The 23,303-nt window shown below is 36.4% G+C and overlaps 1 protein-coding gene and 1 long non-coding RNA gene across 3 annotated transcripts in view; one reads left to right on the top strand and one right to left on the bottom strand.

Moving 5' to 3' along the window:
- LOC123567665 (uncharacterized) overlaps positions 1-5,295 on the top strand; it is a 40,274-nt gene extending 34,979 nt beyond the window's left edge. For both annotated transcript variants that reach the window (XR_006690795.2, XR_010588599.1), the window contains one exon: positions 2,789-5,295. This is a non-coding gene — a long non-coding RNA (uncharacterized lncRNA). The remainder of the gene's footprint in view (positions 1-2,788) is intronic.
- PLPPR4 (phospholipid phosphatase related 4) overlaps positions 1-22,775 on the bottom strand; it is a 45,507-nt gene extending 22,732 nt beyond the window's left edge. Inside the window, exon 1 of the mRNA XM_005542622.4 lies at positions 22,385-22,775. Coding sequence (XP_005542679.3) covers positions 22,385-22,606 — 222 coding nt within the window. The 5' untranslated portion in view covers positions 22,607-22,775. The remainder of the gene's footprint in view (positions 1-22,384) is intronic.
- Positions 22,776-23,303: the final 528 nt, after the last annotated feature.

Genomic DNA, 23,303 nt, shown 5'->3' on the forward strand with positions numbered 1-23,303 from the left:
AATCTAACTGGTTTTCATTCTTTTCCTGTAATAGTCAAATTCATTTCTGCCCAGGATCCTTTGCACTTGCTGTTTCTTCTTCCTTTTGTGCTCTTTTTCTGGCTCTTTATACTACTGGCTTCTTTACATCATTTAATGATGACTTTCTGCACGCTCTACCCAAGGCAGCTCTTGATCCATCCTTCACTCTCTACCTTATCATTTTGCTTGATTTTTTTCATGACACTTATCATTAACTGAAATTACCTTGCCAGTTTAATACTTCACTTATTTGTTTTTCATCTCTCCCAATCTCCCACTGAAATAAGTGCTCTATGAAGTGAGAGTCTGCCAGTGTTATTTATAAGTCCTGGCACTTGGTAGGCAGGGAATACATCATTTAATAATTTAAGGAAGCAATCAATACTTGCTGATAACTAGCTAATTGAATAAATGCATAAACCTTAATTTAACTACAATAACTAGACTTGGAGTTACCAGATTTAGCTAATAAAAATACAGGTCACCCAGCAAAACCAGAATTTCAGATAGCAATGAATAATTTTTAGTGTAAGTATACCCCATGCAATATTTGAGAGAGACTTATACTGAAAATTGTTCATTGTTTATCTGAAAATCCTGACTTCACTGGGTTTCATCTATTTGGTCTCCCTAAACTAGGCACAGTGTACTTTCTAGGTTTTGTGTACCCTTTTTGCGTTCAATTATTTATTCATTCATGTTTGAATGTGCCAGGCACTGTGTAGGTAGATGTAATATATTGAACAAAAGATAGACTTGGTCATCAAGGAGCAGTAGCTTAGTGAGAGACCTGCTCTCAGCCAAACAGAAAATATCACAAATGCTTAATCTAGTGCCAGACTTTCCAGAACCTGAAAATGTAGACTTATATAACACTCAAAGAATTGCTTAGTTTAAGGCTTTGTTCCTTTAGAGGATATAATATTTATTTAAGCAAACAGGAAATGTTTTTTTATAAAGACAATATTTACTACTCATGATTTCTGATTGTTTGGTTTGAAAAAACAATTTTTTAATTTTTATTTTTAGAGGACAACATTATGCCTTCTATTCCCAAGAGGTCTTTTTTTTTTGTAATTAAGAAATAATTAGTTTTACTGGGGGAAAAAAAAGAAATACATAGTAAGTAATCTTGCATTATCTTTCTGTTTTTCAGATGGATGCTTTGTAGAGAACAAAAAGTATATCAAAAACATTTATTTTTTCTTATCGACTATTATTCGATCACTTCAAGTATCTGATCATTCCCCCTCACTACTTCCCTCTTCGATAGTGCATGAATAGTAGCTTTCAATCTTGACCAATAAATCAGCACTTCATGGTGCATGCACATTATTTAAATTTCCACTTAAATCCATATAAATATATTTAAGTATTAATTTAACAAGTACTTCATAAAGTGCTTACTATGTGTCAATTTTTCTGTTTTAGATATTTTAATTAATTTGACACATTTTAAACTCATTTAACCTAAAACTTTCTATTGTGATATAAGATAACTGCTATCAGTATCCTCATTTTGCAGGTGGATAAGCAGTCACCTGTCATAAGTGACAGAGGTGGATTTTGAATACATGAATTCTAGTTCCAAAGTCAACAATATCTGGAATAAATAGCTTATAAATGTTATTAAGTATTGTTATTGTTATAACTAGTAACAATAATATATTCGTTAAACATCACCTTTCTCATGAAGCTTTGCTTGATAATACCTTTTGAGAGTAATTTCTTTAGTCTTAATCCCCTAGTACTTCTTTTTAGGAAATTTCTACCCACTGCTCTTTTTTATCTGCTATAAAATAGGTTTAGTCTTTTGCTTTGCTTCCCAAACTAAAATCGCCTTAAGGCAGGGGTCTAATCGTACTGATTTCTGTGTTGCCACTAATATACATTATAGTGACTTCCAAATATATATGCATGTATCTCTCTATATAATATATGCTACATTAACATATGAATTAATTTGTCACTAATATTATGCATTAGTCTTTTCAGCCAGTAGCCTTCCTGAAACTGACAGTTTTTCCAATTATATCATTTTTCCAATTATATAATTTTCCATATTAATATCTTCTACATTTCTATAGAAGCATGTTTTAAAACCTTCATTTGTTTCCGTAATAAGAATCATTTTTTCGCTGGGCCCAGTGGTTCATGCCTGTAATCCCAGCAGTTTGGGAGGTGGGTGGATCACGAGGTCAGGAGTTTGAGACCAGCCTGACCAACATGGTGAAATCCCATCTCTATTAAAAAGAATCTTTTTTTCTTTTTGATATCTATTTCTCTTATTTTTTCAAAAGCATATTTACTCTGTTCCCTACATCATTTTGTTTGTAATAAAGAGTAACTTGTATAAAATCTTCATTATATTCATTATATTTTAGAAATAAATAATTTTATACATGGTGTTCCCATAGTGTAGTTTACTACCCAATGTAATGAATTAAATGACAATGTTTATTTCTAACATAATTGTCTTCAGAGTTACGTTTTTATCTTTGAAATGCTCAACAAGAGTTTTTTTTTTTTTGAGTGTAAGGAATTTAACAGATGGTATGTGCCAATTTTGGCACACATATAGAATTGATATGCACATAATAAAATTACACAGACTTGTTTTGATTACATTTAAAATGAGATTTTGAAAATGAGATTTAAAGAGATTTTTTAAAAGTATGTAGCCAAACACTACAAATTTTATTCTCCAGTCATGATATAGCCCTCAAAAAAGTGTGAACCAAACTTTCTTTTTTTTTTTTTTTTACAGGGGCGCCATCTTGGCTCACCGCAACCTCCACCTCCCGGGTTCAAGTGATTCTCCTGCCTCAGCCTCCCGAGTAGCTGGGACTACAGGCGTGTGCCACCACGCCTGACTAATTTTTTGTATTTTTAGTAGAGATGTGGTTTCACCGTGTTAGCCAGGATAGTCTTGATCTGCTGACCTCGGTTATCCACCTGCCTTGGCCTCCCAAAGTGCTGGGGTTACAGACATGAGCCGCCGTGCCCATGTGAACCAAGCTATTTGTATGCAGCAATAGAGAGGAGAGAAATTACCTGAGGATTAGGAAAACGGTTTATTTTCAAAAAGAAAAGATTGATTCTTATAATTACCATCCACTAAGGAACCTGTGAGTGAAAATAATAGAGCAATTTTTAAGAAGAAAAATTATAACTGTTTTAGAGAACAGGGCAAACAAAAGAAAGGTGTTTCAAAATACCACATTTGCTAGTCAATATTGATTTTTCTGATGTCAACTTTAAAAAGACAAATTTAGACTATATATCCATTTTAGTGAAACATTTTATCAAATCTATCATGACACTTTATCTAGATCAGATAGCTTACTTGTTTTTAGCATGATTATAATAAGGACAAACTACTTTTCTTTGGGGAGAGTTCACTTTGCTCTGAGCCTAGGGCAAAACAGATCAGCTCCATTCTTTGCCTTCTTCATAGCCATCATGAATTCAGAGTCCTATAAGAGCCTTTTGAACTGGTGGAAACCATAGTCACAAAGGGCCAATTAATATATATGGTAATGGTGGCTCATCCATTTAGTCATTCAACAAATATCTTTGGGAGCCTGCTAGCCCAAGGCCTTGTTCTAGGTCCTGGGAATACAGTTATGATAAAACAAAATCTTTGTCCCTATGAATATTTCATTGTAGTTGAGGAAGCCAGGTAAAAAATATATATTATATATATTAAATGTATGTCAGAAATATATATATCAGAAAGAACACATACTATAAAGAAGAGGGCTGTGTAATTAAGTGCCTGAATTCCTATTTTAGATCAAGGAAAACCTATTTGAGTAGGTGCCATTTAAGCAGGGACTTGAATGGGCAAGAAAGAACTAACCGGATAAAAACCAGGTGAAAAGCATAATCAAATGGAGGAAGTGATACAAAATGAAGTCAGAGAGGTAGATTTGGGACCAGACGTTGCAGAGTCCTGAAGTCCAAGCAGGAAGTTAGAATTTTATTTAAAGTAGGATCAGAAACATTCCGGAGAGTTCAAGCAGAGGTGTAATAGGATTTGCAATGTATTTTACAAAGATCTCTGGCTGTCAGATTGAGGATGATCATGGCGGGTCAAAAGTAGGAATAGGGTAAAAATTTAGAAGGCTGTTCAAAACTCAACAAATATGTATTGAATGCCTAGTAGGCACCCAGCACTTCTCTAAGTGTAAGGAATGTAGCGGTAAACCAAACAGAGAACTCCATGCACTCACAGAGCTTACATTCTAGTGGATGCATGGCAATGGCGGAAATCCAGGAGAGATGAGGCAGCATGTCCTAGAGTTTAGTACTGGAGATACAAAGAAACTGGTAGATTGTTGATATGGTTTTGGAGACAGATATAACAAACCTTGTTTATGGCTTGATCAGTGAAGAAGATAAAACAATAAAGGTTGATTTCAAAGATGGGGTTTGAGGAATTAGGTCAGTGATATCATTCCTTGGGATAGGAAGAAGTTTGGATGGAAAGAATAGAAGATTCTGTTTTGAAAGTATTAAAACTGTTACATCTCTTAGTTATTAAAGTAAGATGTCGACTTGGAGCTAACAGGAGAGACCAAGGCTGGAGGCATAAAGCTGCAAATTATTGGTACTAGATGATTTCAGCAGCAAAATCCTCACTTTTGGAGAACAACGCTAGCATAAGACATTTCAAAGTTAAATTATTTTAGCTTTGATATAAGTAATGTCACAAGAAGGCAAAGAAAATAATTGTGTATATTCGTGCCAATCATATGCAAGATCTATTATAAGAGATAAAGGAAGATTTTAATATTAATAACACATTTAAAATGAGATGCTTGGAACCAACTTGATAAATACCCTGAAATCATATAAAATGTGAAATTTGAAACAGTAATACAGTACATTGAAATTCAATTCAAACTGGGAAAAAAATGCTAGCAGATCAAAGCAATTGTATTAAAGCCTGTAGCCATGAAGAAGGTTGTCACAGGTCAACACACACGTGGTGAGGGGATTTTCTACTTCCTACAGTATGATCTTTAGTGGTATTCTGTAGTTTTTTTTTGCCTTGTAGCTAATACAGATTAATATTTTCTTCAAATATTGATAATAATAATAAAATAATATTAGGCTTTATGATATATAAAACTATCTTCGCTCTAAGTATAGCATATTCAGATTGGCTGCAAAGAACTTCAAAAATACAGATTATAAACATACAGTAACACTTAAAGTGTCATTAAGGGAAATAATTGGTCAGAATGAGTCTGCAACATTACTTAAGGTCTAGAAGTCTAAACTGGTTTTTATACATAAAACAGATACGGCTTGTATGACATGAATAGATACAAATTGAAACAGGGCAGTGTGATTGAGGGAAACCGGTCTGGCCTCAGGACCAGAAGAATCCAGTTTCTCCCCTTATTTATTCTGCCAGCTTCTTCTGGGATTTGGAAAAGTCTCTTAACCTTTCTGGGCGTCATTTCTTATCAATGAAATGATGGGTTTTTTTTTACATTGCAATCTAATACTGAAATGCTTCATATACTGTCATGAATGAAGAATCATTTCTCTCATTTATTTCACACTGTCACTGCCATATATAAAGCATTAGGGCCTTTAAAAAAAACTCTATTCTCTTCATAATTTGTTTCATCCTCCACAATGCTTCCAAACTAATTTTCCTAGAATTCACACCTCATCGCGCATTTAATGGTGCCCCATTAATAACAAAATAACGTGCAAACTTTTTAGAATGATATTTATGACTTTTTAAAATATGGCCTTGATCTGCCTTTCTTGGTTAATTTTGCTTTCCACCTACTCTCCACTCTCCTAAACCAGAAAGACAGCCCATGTTCCCATTATATTTATATTTCAAAAAGATGCGTTCTAGTCTCTGCTTCACGTTACAGTTCCACATTTATTTCTTATAAAAGTTGGACTTATCCTTTCAGGTTGAGGTCATAGAATTTTTTTCTCCCTGAAACCTTCTCCAGGCTCTCCACTCAGAATTGAAGACTCCATCTCATATACTACATATATAACTTTATCAAAGGATCTGTTAGTCTGCCTCTGATTATAGTTATTTATATATTACCAGCCCTTGCCCTAAGATCAAGTACTCAAAAGTGAAACCTTTGCAATTTACCGAATGCTTTGAATGTTCTAGGTGTCCAATAAATGTTCACTGAATTTAATTGAAAGAAATCAAGAAATTTTGATTAAAGGAACAAAAAACATAGACAATTTCTGAAAAATACACAGCAGGTGTTGAAGACTTAGGTGCCAGATACTAGTTAAGTTTAAAAGATTGCTATATTCAATCTACACTGTATAAAGTATCTATCAGTATCCCCAAATTACGAATGAGAAAACTGAGGCAGAAATAGTTTACATAAATTGTGCAATAGCCACAAAGCCCCCAGGTGGGAACACCCAGACTCCTACCCAGGTGTCTAAGTTGGGAAATGTGCTCAAAATTCTTTGCTCATGGAACTCATCTGGCTTTCCTCCTCCACACCGCTAAGATAACTGCATGTGGGGTGCCCATATGGGGAGAGGGGGTCCTAGGGGACAGGTGCAGTTTGAAGAAGGCCACTCTGTTTCTCTTAATTCTTATTACTCTTAAACATGTTCTCTACTCACTTATTCCTTATCATCCAAACATGAAAATTGCTTTGTTTGTTCCAATCTGAGATCTGTCTTTTCTAGAGCTCCTCTCAGTTTCGGTAGAATTTATTAGGTATGTACTCAGACCTAAAAAGCAAAGGACATTTACTGAGTTTTCATTTAGACATTTCCTCCTAATTATCTAATTTAATTCTTATAACCTCCTTGGGATTCTTAAGATAAATTTAAGATAAGGACCGTGGCCCAGATAAGTAAAATAGAACGCCTGGCTGCAAAGGCCAGTAATAGAAACCTGGTCTGTTAAATTCCTGGAAGCATGCACCGCCGTGTATCCTGCTGCCATTCTGCCACATGTCACCATCTGGCACTAGTCTAGTGCTTTTCAGGAAAGGATAGCCCCAGGCTTCAATGAGATTGCCAGTTTAAAGGACACAAGGAGAGAGATGGCCATGTGTCAAGGGGTTTCAACGGCAACAACAGCAAAGGGCTGGCAGGCACTTTCAAATCACACTCTCACTGATGTGGTGCCCTCAGGTCCGGAAGGTTCTTCCCTGGGCAGTTTCTGTGAAGTCATTTGTATTATTTTGGTTTTGGGAATATCTTAAGAGCATTTAATTATATTTTGGATATGGTCTGCTTTTATTTTCACTTTTGTCTTCCCTAGTAAATGATTTCTAATATAAAGTATCAGAAATTAGGCAAACGTAAGGTTCCAGATGCTTTCCTGCTTTTAGTGTTTCCTTTGGATCACTTTCTCTGAACATACAGAGATATCCTGATGAATGCCTGGATCATAGCAATTGTCATATGGGATGGCAGTTGTTCCTTTACGTTCTCTCCTATTCGGCCACAAGATCCTTGAAAGCAGAGAAATTGTCTTATCCATCTCTTTATCCCTGACATATTAGGTGTCCTCAATATACAATAAACTAATATATACAATAATATACAATAAACTAATACATACATGGATAATTTGAAGAGAGATGCCAAATGTTGAGACGTTCTTGCTGTATTGTTAAGAAAATATCCCCCATTTAAAAAGATCTTCATTTATTCTACCACAAGAAAATGCTTTGTATTTTGAATTTCTAGAATTCTAATGATTTCGTTAGCATTAAAAAAATCAAGAAACTTACATTGGATCCTCCATAGCAATGATAATTAATAGAGAAGAGCTACCTCACCTAATAGATGTATTAGGTTGAATGGGAAAAAAATCTGTTCTATGTTTTATACCTGAATATGAAACTACATCTTTACAGCTCTAAAAGGACCAATACAATCACTCAATGATCTAACAGTAAAGTCAAAAATAATGATAAATGGTTGTTTTATTACCTGAATATTGATCTAGCACTAGGCTTGGGGTAGTAGGTTTTGTAATCACCAGTCTTAACCTCAGGTAGTAAAAATTTGTTCTTCTTACATAATTAGACACTGAAGTATGTGTATTGTCTTGGGAAGCATTTTATTCTTTAAACCAAATTAGAGACTAAGACCTGAGGCTGAGGATCTGTATTTCAATTGTTAAAAGTAATTGCTTTTAAATCCTTTCTTCCAGCTGTAATTTCTCTTCCCTTACAACATACAGCAGACATTTTAAAATTTGGGTAATAATTGTAATTTAATGCTACTAATATTTGACAGGTACCATTTAAAGTACTTTATATGTTTGAATTCATGCAATCTTCACAACACCTTTTTGATGAAGGTACTATTATTACTGCCATCTTACAGATGAGGAATCTGAGATTACATGAGATTACATGATTTGTACAAGGTTATACAGTAAGATTCCATGATTTGTATAAGGTTATACGGCTTGTTAGCTGGATTACAAACTCAAGAAATCTGGCTTCCCAATTCATGTTTTTGATTATTGTACATACTACCTCTTCCTAGGAGCTTATACTATGGACCAATGGGTTTCCAAAGACATTGAGAAATAACAAAATAAAAGAATTAGAATATTTCTCTTTATAGATTGTTAATGCTACCCTACAATTTCTATAATGTGTGATATTGCATATATTCTTGATGTCCTCTAACAAAACTAAGACCTTAATATACTTAGATTAAATAGTGCTTTCCCTATTAGTGGGATTGTTATATTGATACAGAGAAAGCATATAGATGTTCACATAACCTGGCAAAGGAAAGACATAGTGCATACAAAACAAGCATTAAGGGGAAAAAGTCTATTGCAATAATGTCAGGCAAAAGTGACATAACTAAAACTTCTATATGAGGGATCTTCAAAAGTCACGGAACATGTATATTATGAAAAAATTGTGAATGGATTTCAATTTGTTGCACCAAAATAAGCTCATACTCACTGAAAACATGTCTGAAAAAGATCTAGTTTGAAACGCCAAGAAGGATAAGATATCAGTTTGAAAAGAACCCCTATCAGAGCAACATGAATTTTGCTCAAATTGAAGCAAGAACATCCATCAAATTTATGATGAAACATTGGTAGAAGAATGGCAAAATCATTGATACTTTACAGAAGGTTTATAAAGAGAAGAAATCCGAAGTTTACAAATGGATGATTCATTTTAAGAAGGGAAAAGATGATGTTGAAGATGAAGCCCACAACATCAGGCCATCTACATCAATTTGCAAGGAAAACATTTGTTTTGTTCATACCCTAATTGAAGAGGACTGACTACTAACAACACAAACAATAGCCAACAACATAGACCTCTCCCTTGGTTCCGCTTACACAATTATGACTGAAACATTGAAGTTTTGCAAACTTTCCATTCAATGGGTGCCAAAGTGACTGTGGCCAGATTGACTGCAGACAAGAGTAGAGCTTTCAATGGAATTTTTTAAACAAGTAGGCCATCAAAGTCCTGAAGCATTTCTTCAAAGAACTGTAACAAGTGATGAAACATGGTTTTATCAGTATGATCCTGAAAACAAAGCACAATTAAAACAATGGCTACCAAGATGGGAAAGTGGTCCTTCCTGGTAAAGCAAAGGTGGACTGGTTAAGAGCAAAGGTCATGACAACATCATCTTGGGATGCTCAAAGCATTTTGCTTGTTCACTTTCTGGAGGGCCAAAGAACAGTAATATCTGCTTATTATGAGAATGTTTTGAGAAAGTTAGCCAAAGTGTTAGCAGAAAAATGCCCAGGAAAGCTTTGCTAGAGAATCTTTCTCCACCATAACAATGCTCATCTCTCTCACCCAAACAAAGGCAATTTTGTGAGAGTGTCAATGAGAAATCATTAGACATCCATTTCACAGTCCTAATTTGGCTCGTTCTGACTTAGTTTTGTTTTCTAATCTTAAGAAATCTTTCAAAGGTATCCATTTTTCTTCAGTTGATAATGTAAAAAATTTTGCAATGACATGGTTAAATTCCCAGGAGCATCAGTTCTTTAGGAATGGACCAAACAGCTTTTATCATTGCTTACAAAATTATCTTGAACTTGATAGAGCTTATGTTGAGAAATAAAGTTTATGTTTTTTATGTTTATCTTTTAATCCCATTTTTTTCCATGAACTTTTAGAAGTCCCCTTGTATTTGAGTTATAGCATAAGAAAAGCAAATTTTTAATTTTGAGATCTAAATTGACATATAATCTTAACATTATACACACAGAAATGACTGAATTAAAGACCATCAGTGTTTCTAAATTAATTATAGTTTCATAATGTTTATTAAAATAAGGTATCAATTTTATCATTAAACCATTTTACTTAAACATTATGAAAGTTCATATTTTCTATTATATTTATTCAATTTATTTAACAAATGTTTTTAGTATTTGCCTTGTGCCTGATACATTTTATTTGACCTATTAATTATCCAGAAAAGGAATTTCTCATCTAATTTCAGAGATTAGAACACTATAGCATATCACAAGTTTCTCTTCCCTCTGAGCTTGTCTCCTACATACACATCTTTATACACACTTAGATGCACACTTAGATGCACATTATGAGCCCTTCTTCAAAGTTAAAACTTTCCAGTGCTGCTGAAGGCCTTAGTTATTTAAGTTTCACTTTTGAAAAGGCTTGGTGCATGTAAAAGAGATGTTGAAGTTAAGCTGTTAATGTGGGACATTAATAACTTCTATTTTATTTTCTAACATATTAATGCTGTGATTAAATTAATTAAAGTAGGTAGGATTGTGTTATGTGTTTTACTGGAAAATGCATCAAAAAGATGAACAATATATATAAATAAAATGCTATATAACTGCCAAAGAAAGCCAGTTTACTACTAAATACGTAAATGAAAAAATATAACTGCTTTTGGATTGCTTGACCAACACAATCACCTGGGAAGGTAAGTGAACCAATAGTAAATAGAGAGAGTGCGAGAGAGAGCTACATTGCCCTGCCTCACTGCCCAAGCTCAGTGTCCATGCTAAAGAGCTTCTGCTTAGATTGTAAATTGCTGTCCTCTCTGTGATTTTTTTTTTAACATGGCGTGGAAAGAATGTGGAACTGAGGATAGATGGCTAAGGACATTGTGATTTTTAGGGTCATCCCATATGAGATACCTTATACCCCGCTCCCTCTCCCTACTGTGCTGCATTGACCTCTGGAATCTTGGGAAGGTGAAGAGTTGTGGTGGAGGAAGAAACAGAGCCTGTTGAGTTTGGTTGGCTGGGGGATTTGGAATGAGGAATGAGCAGTTCTTAAAGTTTTTTGTAGTCCCATAGAGTAGGCATTTTCTAGGATTTGCTACACTTGGCCATTCTTAGTCATGTTGGAACATACATTTGAGCAGTGAAGTCTTAGCAATCTCTTCCTCTATTTCTGAACAGGACTGAAAAGACCACTAGCCTTCAAGGTCAGACAAAGAATAATGTGGCCAAGGCCAAGGCCAAAGCTGAGGTTCAGTCCAGGCTCTGTCTCCCTATATTCATTAATTAAGCTGCTAGATTTATTGACCAACACCACAACTAATGCATCACAGATCTATTGAGAGAGTATCTGCTCTCTGCTATTTGTATTGTTCTACAGGCTGGAGTTTAAAAATAAATAATAAAAGGAATTTTTCTTAATTATGTCTTGGGCCAACCATCTAAAAATTACTAGAACCAATATTATCTATGGAATAGCCACTAGTCTGAAGCTTAAATATTGAGAAACATAACACCATCAAATAATTTTCCTTCATGTACATCAAATTCAACTGGAAGCTAGAAACTAAATGAGGTCTTAATGCAGAAGAGTTTTCAAAAGTTCATCTCTCTATAGTACATTGTTTATAACAGATTGCTGACCATCCTTTTTATGAGGTTTTGCCATGAAGAAGACATTATTTATGTCCAAATCTTCACAGTTGGATGTTCTCCATGTTTTAATCAGTCAAATCTCAGTTGCTACAATACAAGCATTTTCAGATCATCACCCAAGGGATAAGTAACCTGTTAATTCTTCAGGGTGTATGCAACTGCCTTAAAAAAAAGATTTCAATGAATCATACAATAGCCTAAATGAGATGACTCTTTCCCAAAGACTAAATCTAATTTATTCATCATTTTTTAGAAAGCGTAATATTCTTTATTTCACAGATGGTTCAGTTGAGGCATGGGAGGATATTTAATTTGCATTGAACAGACACTGCTGCTGATGAGTTTATATATGACACTTTAGAACTCTGGAAAGCTGAGAACGGCAGTAGCTTACAGATTATGGGCCTCCCAACAACCCTGGAATAGGGACTTTCAGTAGAGTGTTACCTGGGCACTGTGTGTAGAAGATGCTCAGTAAATGAGAATTCCTCTCCACTGACTAGGTCAAGGTAAGGGTACTGAAAAAAAGTGGTCTCTATTTTGTAAGTGTGTGCATATGTCCCTCTATCTTTAAAAATGAGCAGAAATTCCAGTAAATATTTGTTGGTATTGTATTTAAACATTATAATAAACTGCTCTACCATTGTATGCACACTGTATAAAACATACATAAATGTGTGATACCAATAGAAAACAATCAGGAGAACCAGCCCCTTTCCAGGTAATCTGGTAGCATCTAAAGCCACCACAAAGTTTACTTCAGACAAGATGGGAGAGGGGGTGTTGGTAAATGGGAAAGAGAAAATTCGTTTGCTAGGCCTGACTTTGCTTTAGAATTCTTGGCCATATTTTATAATTTGTATATGATTAAGGGGTCATAATTACTCTATCCTGACCACAATAGTTCAATCGTTTTCAAATGAGGAAAATGATGCTTAGAGGAAATAAGTTAATTGCCAAAGATTACAAAGCTAATTGGCAGATCAAGTTAAAAAAAAAAGCTATGTTCTTTTACAAAAGTAAAAAAAATATATATCTATATCTAATAGTTTTTTTTACCATAGGCACAAAAAATTGTCTGTGGTATATGTGCCTTATCTAACTGAAACAACTTTCTATGAAAACTAAAATTGCAAGTTCTTTGCTTCACTGATGCCTTTGAAATTTCAAATCTCAAACAATCCATAGGTAGGTCCTAGATCATAAAATGAACATAAGCATAATTAAGAGATAAGGACTCATATAGACCTTGGATATTGATTTAATCTTCAACTGTTCAATAATCCACAAGGCCGAGCAATGTCTCTGATAGGGAATTTATGATCACTCTGCAAATAAAAATGTCTCCACAAGCTGATAAAAGACAGTTAAAGAAAAATTTATGTTCATATGATTAGTCTTGTTTTATTACATCCAATTAAAATTTATGGAAATTCTACTATTGACTAGAAAGTATGTCAGTGATGATTCTATATTGTTTCTATTACTTTTACCAAAAGTCACATCATAAGCAATTAATAAATATTTACTCAGTACATAAATAAATTGTTGTAAGAGTACAAAACAGGTTATACCCTGGAATTTCATTTTAGCATTCTGTATTGAAGAACATTTGATATAAGATCCGTCTCTTTTGGACTCTATCCCTGAGGACTCAATTTCTGAAGCATGTCTAGGATTTCATTAAATGGCAGTTTACCTCTAAGCAAACCCATAGCACAGACTTTTGGTAAGAGCATTAAGTTATTAACAATATAGTCACATCTACTTCCATTGCTCTCACTCCCAAACATCATTCTTTTGTTAAATGTACTGATTCCATGTTTACCTTTTCCACAAATACATTGATTTTAATTACTTGTCTTTCCTCTTTTCTTTAATTTATTCCTAAGTGGTCTAAATACCAGTTTTACACAGAAACCATCTTGTTACAGCAAATAAGAAAGCAATTATCCTCCTCTATGTTGCTTGACAAAAAACCAGATAGTAATGATTGGTTTAGTCCAGATAGTGCAATTGGTTCAGTCTAATTATTGATAAGAAAAACACCTCAACGTTACTTATGCCAAAATTAGCATTTCTATCCTTGGCATCCATATTTCAAAATCCACTTGACCATGAAAAGATTACTCCATTCGATAGTTAACTGTAAATAAATTTCTCAGCTAATTCATACCATAAAAGGCTACCATGATGCTCATAATTAGACATTTCACAGTTTAAATATCACCTTTTTTTCCTTTTGACCAAGATGGAAAATAGCACTACTTGAGTTTTAGACAAGTTTTTGGACTTCTCTGAGTCTTCGTTACTTAATTTTTTAAATAGAGTTTATATTTATTTCTCAGTTGCATTTAAAGGATCAGATGAGATAATGTATGAAAAATTTACATTGAAGTATAAGGGAAAATTCAAAGCTATTCTATAGCTGATGACATAAATTATATTCTTACTCCTTCCCTTGTTTATGCTTTCCTTTACTATCTGTTAGAGACCTCATGTCAAGGGAGTTAATTGTGAAATTACAGGTGGGCATGTAGGCAATGAGAAAAACCCTTTCTGATTTTCTAATCTTTAGCTATTACCATGCTTTTCAAAGAGCCTAACAACTTGGAACAGTGGAAGATCCATTCATAATCGTTTAATGTAAGGTGGTCATGAAATGTGTTTGGAAGTTAGCACAAACAGCTAGCCCAATTTGTTCACATGTAGAATTAGAATGACCTGTATTTTAAATGTTATAATCCAGAGGGAAACTTTCTAATATAAGGAATTCTAGAAATAGTAATAATTAGGAAAGAGCACTAGAACAGGAGTCAGGAGACCTAGGTTCTATTCCTGATCTGATATTAACCAGTGTGTCCTTAGGTAACTCGGGCATACTTGGCATGTTCAAAGGTTAACTCAGTTAACCTTTTCAAGGCAAAATTTTCTTAGGTGATTGAAGAAACAGTAAGGCCATATGTCATTGGATTATATAATTTTATTAGACTTATCTCTGTAATAAGACTTTTAAACTCTATAAGACATTTCCTCACCTTTTAAATACAAAGGTTGCTTGAGAAATAGCCTATGCTGTATACATATGCTGAGAGAAAATGTGTTTGCTATGAGTAACATTTGTAATACATTTCCAACATAAACAGCAATAATTGTGTCTCAAATAATCTTTAACAAGCCAGCTTAGACAACCAAAATGTTTAAAGGGGTCTCCATGGTTTGCTCATAGATTGGATCTCAATCACACACACACACACACACACACACACACACACACACACCCACTTCACTCCTACCTTCAATTTTTTAATGCTTTTTCTTCTAATCCTGCTTGGCTTGACCTCTCTCTGTTTCTATTATCTTTTTGAATTTCTTTCTTTCTATCATTTTAATCGACCTACATATTCTACTCTCCTATACTCTATTTAATTTCCAAGTCTTCCCTCTCACCCCCACCCATTGATCCTCATTAATCTTCATCAGAGACTCATGGATGCCATTTGTGCTTGCCCAAAGGGAGCTTGTTTTTAGGGGACACTGTGCCTTTCAGACATATCAAAAATTAAACCAGTTACTATTAAGTAGGAAAAAGCACTAACACAGCCAAGTTTTGTAGATGAATGTAGAGAAAAACTCTGATCCACAACTCTGACAGAGCCACAACCAGACATGTTTCAAAGACACACATCCAGATACCATGAAGCTAGCCAAGTCACAGCAGAGGCAGGGCTCTCCATTGCACTTCTTCACTAGGTTTAGCATTGTTGTTGGAAGCATGTATGAGACAGTATGGTGTAGTCATAATGCAAGAGCAAGACGGACAGGCTCTGAAATCCTGACTCCCTCATTTCATTGCTATGCGACCCTGGTAAAAACAGTAGCTCTCTGAGCTACAATTTCTGATTCAAAAAATAAAGATAGCAATGCCTTTTCAATAGGATAGTTCTCCAGACTAAAAATAATGTATCTAGAGAGTCCATCATATAAAGAAGACTGGAAATGGACTATTCTTTTTTATTACTATGATTATTATCATTATTATTAAAATCTCCTTGAAATTGGCAGAAGCCAAGTATTTTTTCTTTCCTGATAAAGTAGAACAAATCACATTTTGAGTAACTTGGCCATGAAGAAACAGTAAGATAGTCGTGGTGTTTAGAAATAGAAAATAATTCCCTAATAGCAAGCGTTATGTTCAATACTCAGATTTGTAGAAATGTCCTCATTTAACTCTATCTCTAAAACTTAGGGCTCTAGTCTCTATTTATTTTATTTTGCATCAGAGTTTATGCATTGTGACTTTGAAAGAGAAGAGACTTGCCAACTCATCTCATTTGGCAGGGTTTGAAGTACTTCTTTGAGCAGACTCTACTTCTATACAATCTAAAGAAGAGAAAAAAAATCTACAGCTACTATTTTGGTATATGCAATGCAGAAATGTGATTTTATATTTCCTACTGATGCTGAAGTTTATGTAAAAGGGAATAAGCTAGCAATATTTCTTAGCAAGAAAATCAAGTGAGTTATGTAATTTTAACATAGATCATGAGATAGAACTGAAATCTTGTGAATTAATGTTTGCTACAATTAAAAACCTGTGGACGATTTCCAATGGGAAGAAAATAAAAATTGTATTAAGATTTTGTCAAGACACCACAATTTCAAAATGTGTTTCAAAATGTGTGTCTTTGCTCAAAGGCTTGTTGAACTTCCCCAGGTAGGATAGCAACAGAGTAGCAGCAATGGCTTCTACTCCTGAACAAACTGTTTAGTTACTGACCTTATAGTAATTAAGCTCCATTAACAAAATCCTGCAACATATCTACTGCTAAGTACACATTCAAAGTAATGAAAACTTTCTGAGTAGGCCCGGTGTGGTGGCTCACGCCTGGGATCCCAGCACTTTCGGAGGCTGAGGCAGGAGGATTGCTGGAGCCCAGGAGTTTGAGACCAGCTTGGGCAACATGATGAAATCCTGTCTCTACCAAAATTATAAATACTGGCTGGGTGTGGTGGTGCATGCCTGTAGTCCCAGGTACTCAGGAGGCTGAAGTGGGAGAATCGTTTGAACCCAGGAGGCAGAGATTGCAGTGAGCTGAGATCATGCCACTGCACTCCAGCCTGGGTGACAGAGGAAGACCCTGCCACAAAAAGAAAAAAACAAAAGGAATGAAAACTTTCTGAGTCATCTTAATTTTTTGAGATTCAAATATTCTGAATTGGAATGCTTCAGATACTGTAATTTTATACTGAGTGGACAGAGAGATGATATTCTTACTCCATGTGTATTTGTACATACCTATGCACAGAAGTGTGTGCATACATATGTGTCTTTGTGTGTTTTCTCATATGAATAACAGGCAATTTCAAACTCTTTTCTGTATCGGTAACCCTGTCAAAATATATTTGCATATAGGTGAAGCATAACTCTTCTGCCTTCATAAAGTTAGCATCAGTTTTGTTATAAAAATGTTATGTCATATAGCAGAATGTTTAAGGAAAAAGAATCTCATTCCCATTTATTTCATGTTAAGAATTTACATCTTTTTAGGTTTAAAAAGGTAATTTGTCATTTGTTTACATTACATAATGAATTGCTCTTTGAGCAGGATGACTAATGAGAACAAAATTGTGAGCCTGAGCCCCAGATGGACCACTGTAATCCTTTGCATAAAGGAAGTGCACTAGTCCCAGACAACCAGCCTTATCGCATACAATATTGGGCTATGCCCAAAGGGTTATAACTGATTCTACTATAAAGACACATGCACACATATGTTTATTGTGGCACTTTTCACAATAGCAAAGACTTGGAACCAACCCAAATGCCCATCAGTGATATTCTGGATAAAGAAAATGTGGCATACATTCACCATGGAATACTATGCAGCCATAAAAGAGGATGAGTTCATGTGCTTTGCAGGGACATGGATGAAGCTGGAAACCAACATTCTCAGCAAACTAACACAAGAACAGAAAACCAAACATCACATGTTCTCATTCATAAGTGGGAGTTGAACAGTGAGAACACATGGACACAGGGAAGGGATCATCACACACCAGGGCCTGTGGGGGTTGGGGAGCTGGGGAAGGGATAGCATTAGGAGAAATATTTACTATGGGTGACAGGTTGATGGGTGCAGCAAACCACCATGGCACGTGTATACCTATGTGACAAAACTGCACGTTCTGCACATATACCCCAGGACTTAAAGTATAATAATTTAAAAAAAAGTTTGAAAACTCTTTTGCTAACTCTAGGTATACTGCTGGCTGCAGTTGCTACTGTAAGTGATACAGCCATCATTTGCAGGGTACTTGGGAACTTTAAGGGCATGATAAACCTTTTCTTTAGTGGAACATTCCTTTTTAACCTGCTTTTCTCTTTATCCTAATAAGATTTGGCTATGCTTATCTGAGAGTTCTTTTCACAACTTGACCTTTGTTTTCCCAGGCTGTACAGTGTAAAACTGAGTTATGAAACTTGCTCATAAAATGATGTGCAAAATTAAAAATCACCGTGTTTTTCAAATCGCCATCCAATATTACTGTCAACCATAAGCCATTTCATTAGCAAACAGCAGCATAAACCAAAAATGTAAGAAAAAATAATTCTATGCCTTAAACCAATGTGTGCTTTAACATCAGGTATGGCGGTGAACAAAGACAAGATTACTTGCTTTTAGTAGCTGAACACGAACACCTCAGCCTAATGCCCATAGGGGTATAATTAGAGATACCTTGACACTCTGCAAATGGGCTGCCAACATCTTTACTCCTTCCTTGCATCTATCCAGAGTTCTTGTTGAGGGGCACTAGCCACTAACTGATGAGCCAATGTGGGGAGTATGCACTGTCCACTAACTCTTTGTGCTTGGAGGCTCCCAGTGGAGGAGATTGAGCTGAGGAAACCGATCTGTTGTCAGAGAAAACTGTATTACCTTTGTCAGTGTGCCCTTGCCTTACTACATCTTCCTTTTTTACCAGTGAGAAACCATAGAAAGTGACTTTGCCTATATGAATGTTCTTTCAACAAGTTGAGAGAGATTGTTATTGCAGTGGTGAAGAGCATGAGCTTTGAGTTAATACCCAGCCCTGCCTCTAACTTTGCTTTATAAAAATGGGCAAGTTGTTTAACTTTTATGAGTTTCAGTTTCTCTTCAAAACACAGATAATAATGGCTCTTTCTTAAAGAGAAACTTTGAAGATTGAATGACATGGTCATGTAAAGCATTTAGCTTATTATTAGTACATATTAAGTACTTTATAAATGGTTGTCATTATTATTGTACAAACTTTAAATAGTACTTCACTCTCTCCATTTGTATCAATTAATACAGATCCATTTCAAGAAGCCTGTGGAGCCCAAACTGTTTCTAGAAACTGGGGAGAAGATGACTTCTTCTCAACAATGGGAACTCTCAAGCTGGACCTTGTCAGGACTTGATCTTTTAAGTCCAAACTATAAGTAAAATAATTTATTTCAGGTCAAGAACAGTTATAAGAAAGGAAAAGAACTAACATATCTTGATTGCCTACCATATCTCAGCCATGATCCTTTAACCGCATGATATATTCAATATTCTAAGACATAGGTATAATAATTTCTATTATGTATGAATACAGGTGTATTTATATTTATATTATGTAATTTATATTATATGTGAAGAAACTAAGGATGAGAGAAGTAATTTGGCCAGAACTATTCATGTAGTATCTGGCAAAGGCGGTGTTTGAACCAAGTCAATCTGTGTGCAAGGCCCAGGTTTTTCCCAGAGCATGCTGCCATTTTCCTGATATAACTCAGTCCATCTTGATTTTAGCCCCTTTCACAACTCAAGTGAAAGTTTTCCTTGCCTCATTTTCCCAATTAAAGTTTCTTTACATCTCATACCTATCATGAATTAGTGATGTCAAACTCCTAAACTCCTTGAAAAAAGGCAAAGTGTAAGTCGCTCCTGGTGTCACTGACTTGAGAACCAGGGACTGTTTTCTCCTGAGATCTGTTTTGTTAGAATCCTCTTGTTACTTAAATTATGGTTTGAGTAACAGAGAAGGCTAAAAATATGTGCTTTAGACTGATATGTGATGGAAAGAGATTCACTCATGTTTCACTTTTCCATCTTAATTTCTAAGGTCTTGGGAAACTGTGCTGGAAAGCAAAGTGTCATTACTCTAGAGCATTTTACTAACATGCAAATTCAAGCTATGTTTATTCATCCTACAAAAGAGATGTAAATTTAGTGCATTGTCACCACCTTCAAAATGAATCATTTCAAAGGAGCGTGGTAGTGCATCTGGTCAAACCCTTAAATAATTGTTATACTAATGCAGTCTCCCATTTTCTGGAGGCTCTTTAGTGGTTCATCATACATTTAATTTTTAGGAAGATAATTTGCAATCCAATTGTATGGATCTGTTTTTGAAGTCTGTTAACCCCAAGACACAGTGTCATCAATGCTCGTTTAAACTCCATGAATTGTCTTCAAGTAATTGTTCTATAGCTTGCCCTGCTAAGGAATTGATAGAGGATATCTGAATGGGCCAAAGTAAAAGTAATGAATCTGGGCTATTTCCACTCATGGAAAAGAAGTAACAATTGTCAGATGTCTGTTCCTAAACACACAATTCAAATGCATTATGAGGCACTTGTACTTTTAAAATTCTTGCTTAAGGGACATGTACTCCGGTTAAAGATGCCTCAAAAGTGCACACGGACATTCTGTAAAGGCACATCCTTAATTGTCTGGTTTGCATCCTCTTTCATGGGGGCATTTTCCTTGAAGCCATATAGCTGCAACCCCCATGTAGTCAGCTTCTAGCTGACCTCAGGTGTGTTGCTTCCTGGAGATGGAATTCAGACAAACTGATTTCTCCTAGACAAATGTCATTGATTCAGACACAAATGAAATCACTATAACACAAAACTACATGGATTAGCAATGCGACAAGTGGTCTGATAGATTGAACTTGAAGGCAGGTATCTCATCTTTCTATTCCTTCACCCTTTTCATTATGGAATCTTCTGCTACCTACATTTTCTTGAGAAAGCTCATTATCTTTCAACAAAAATTACCTAAATCGTGGTCAATCATGGTCTCAAAAATCTCTTGTGAAAAGAGAAAAGATAATAAATGAATTCATTATTTTAAATATATAGGTCCTTTTTTTTTTGCTTCTTTTCTATGGGTCACGAATGAAGGGTCACCCATCATTTCTCTGAAACTTATGCAAGTCACATCCATCTTTCTTAAAACTGAAATTATTTAAAAAAATTATGACACCTCTACAAAACTTCCAAATATATTGTTACCTATAAGAACAGACTGACAATGTCTCTTCTCCCAAGTTTCAAGGCAGTGACTATTCCTCATCACAGATAAGCCTTGCAATCATTGAATACAGAATCTACTGTTTGTACTTGGAAGGGCTAAACCTCCATATTTGGCTGAAAAGATGGCCAGAGAAGGTTATTTATGATTCAGCAACAGTCTTATAATTCTCTAGGCAACCCAGACTCTAACTACACAGAATATAGTTTTATGCCTAAAACCATCTGATTTCCCTAAACATATGCAATATACCCCTTTTGTATCTGTAATTTAGTAAACGTCTTGCTTAAAAATGTCTTCCTAATGCAATGGAGCACAGTACATAGAACCATTGTATCTGCCAATCTTTATAACTCCTACCAATTGTTTCTCCCTCAAATACTGCATTTTGGCAAGTTAGAGGGTCATGATGCATACATCTGCATTTAATTGCTTATCTATAATACTGCTCAGCACAGTAAATACACAGATACAAATCATGTAAAATCAGATGATGTCATAGATTTGAAATATTATATATAGTTATGTATACACACATACATAATATGTATTTTTTTACTGTGGAAAGAGGCCAGTACACCGATGATTGATGTTTAGAGATGCAGATCCAATTTCAGAAGCATATGTGAGCACCATAATAATATAATAGGAGAAGGATTTGTGGGGGGGGCAGGGGTAATAAAAGCAATCAACAATATTTGTACTATGTAAACACCTTCAACCCTCATATGCCCTAGGCATAGCTGTGTGCACACAGAGTTCCCGACACGTACTCGGCAGGTTGAAGACACAAATCCCGAAATATGGGCATCATGGCCCCTCTGGGGCACTAGCGGACGTTGTGCACACAGGCACTACAGGAGGGCCAAGGAACTAAAACCGCACTCACTCACACAGGTATCCCTTCCCCGTAGGCCACCCAGCAGCGACACCTCTAATGGTAATCACCCCGGGCTGACAGGTATTCACAGGCACATTCGGGGAGCTGCTGTGAAATCGAGGGGAAGAGGGGAGGGTCGGGCATTTGGGGACAGCGGCGCGCGCCCTGGCACGATCTCTGCGCCTCCAACGCTGTCCAGGACCTGAATTCGCTCAGGAGATGCCCAGAGGATCTGCATTATGCCAAGGCGCTGGGCCAACTCACCTCCACGAAATAAAAGCAGGGCAGGAGGGTGACGCTGTCCTTGATCACTTTGCCCTTTGGCCTCTCCTTCGCCGACATCCCTGCCGCCTGCCCGGGTCTGCGTTCTCCCCCGGGCGAGGTGTGCACAGCGCAGCTGAGGCGAGCTGCCTCCTCCAGCCCCAAGCGTCCGGCGCCGCTGATGTCACATTCCCCGCGGCCACCGCTGGAGCCAGCGCGCTGCATGCAGCGCCCCCGCCTTCTCCCCGCCCCTTTTTGCAGCAACCCAGCGATTCTCTGAGCGTGCCAGTCCTCTTCCTCCCCTAGTCTGGCTCCTGCTCCCCGTTTTTCTGGTGAGAGACGATGTCCAGCTCCCTCCTCCAAGCTGTTGCTGCAATGGCTTCCCCTCCCTGTCACCCTCCCTCAGCTCTCTACCGCCCTTGGGAGGCTCCAAGGCTGCCGGAGCTTGACGTCAAGAATCCAAAAAGGGGGACGCACTCCTGGTTTCTGCAGTAGGGAGGTAGAGGAGCCTAGCCACCTAGTCCCCTTCTGGGAACCCTCCCAGGTCACTCTAGGAATGCTATTCAAGAATGCTAAGGATCAGAAGCTCTGCTCCAGCGCATTGACCCATAGCAAGAAAACCAACCCCTGTCTGCACGAAATGAGATCTTGGATCCCACACTAAAAGTAGGCCGAGGTAGGCACTCACTGAAAGCTGGTTACTAACCAGGAATGACGACTCCTACAGGGGATTCTACCTAGGAGACTCCTTGGCTCCCTTCCACACCGAAGCACCCACTAACAAACACTACCGGTTGCCTGGGAATGATGTGGGTTCCTTGCATCCAGAGAGGCAGATGTGTGAATGCGCAGGTAATAGGCATCCTCACTGAGCCCAGAGGCTACTGTATGTTCTAATCTCACTGTCACACTCCCAGAACAG

Source organism: Macaca fascicularis, chromosome 1 (genome assembly GCF_037993035.2).
Source record: "Macaca fascicularis isolate 582-1 chromosome 1, T2T-MFA8v1.1".
Classification (NCBI taxonomy): Eukaryota; Metazoa; Chordata; class Mammalia; order Primates; family Cercopithecidae; genus Macaca; species Macaca fascicularis.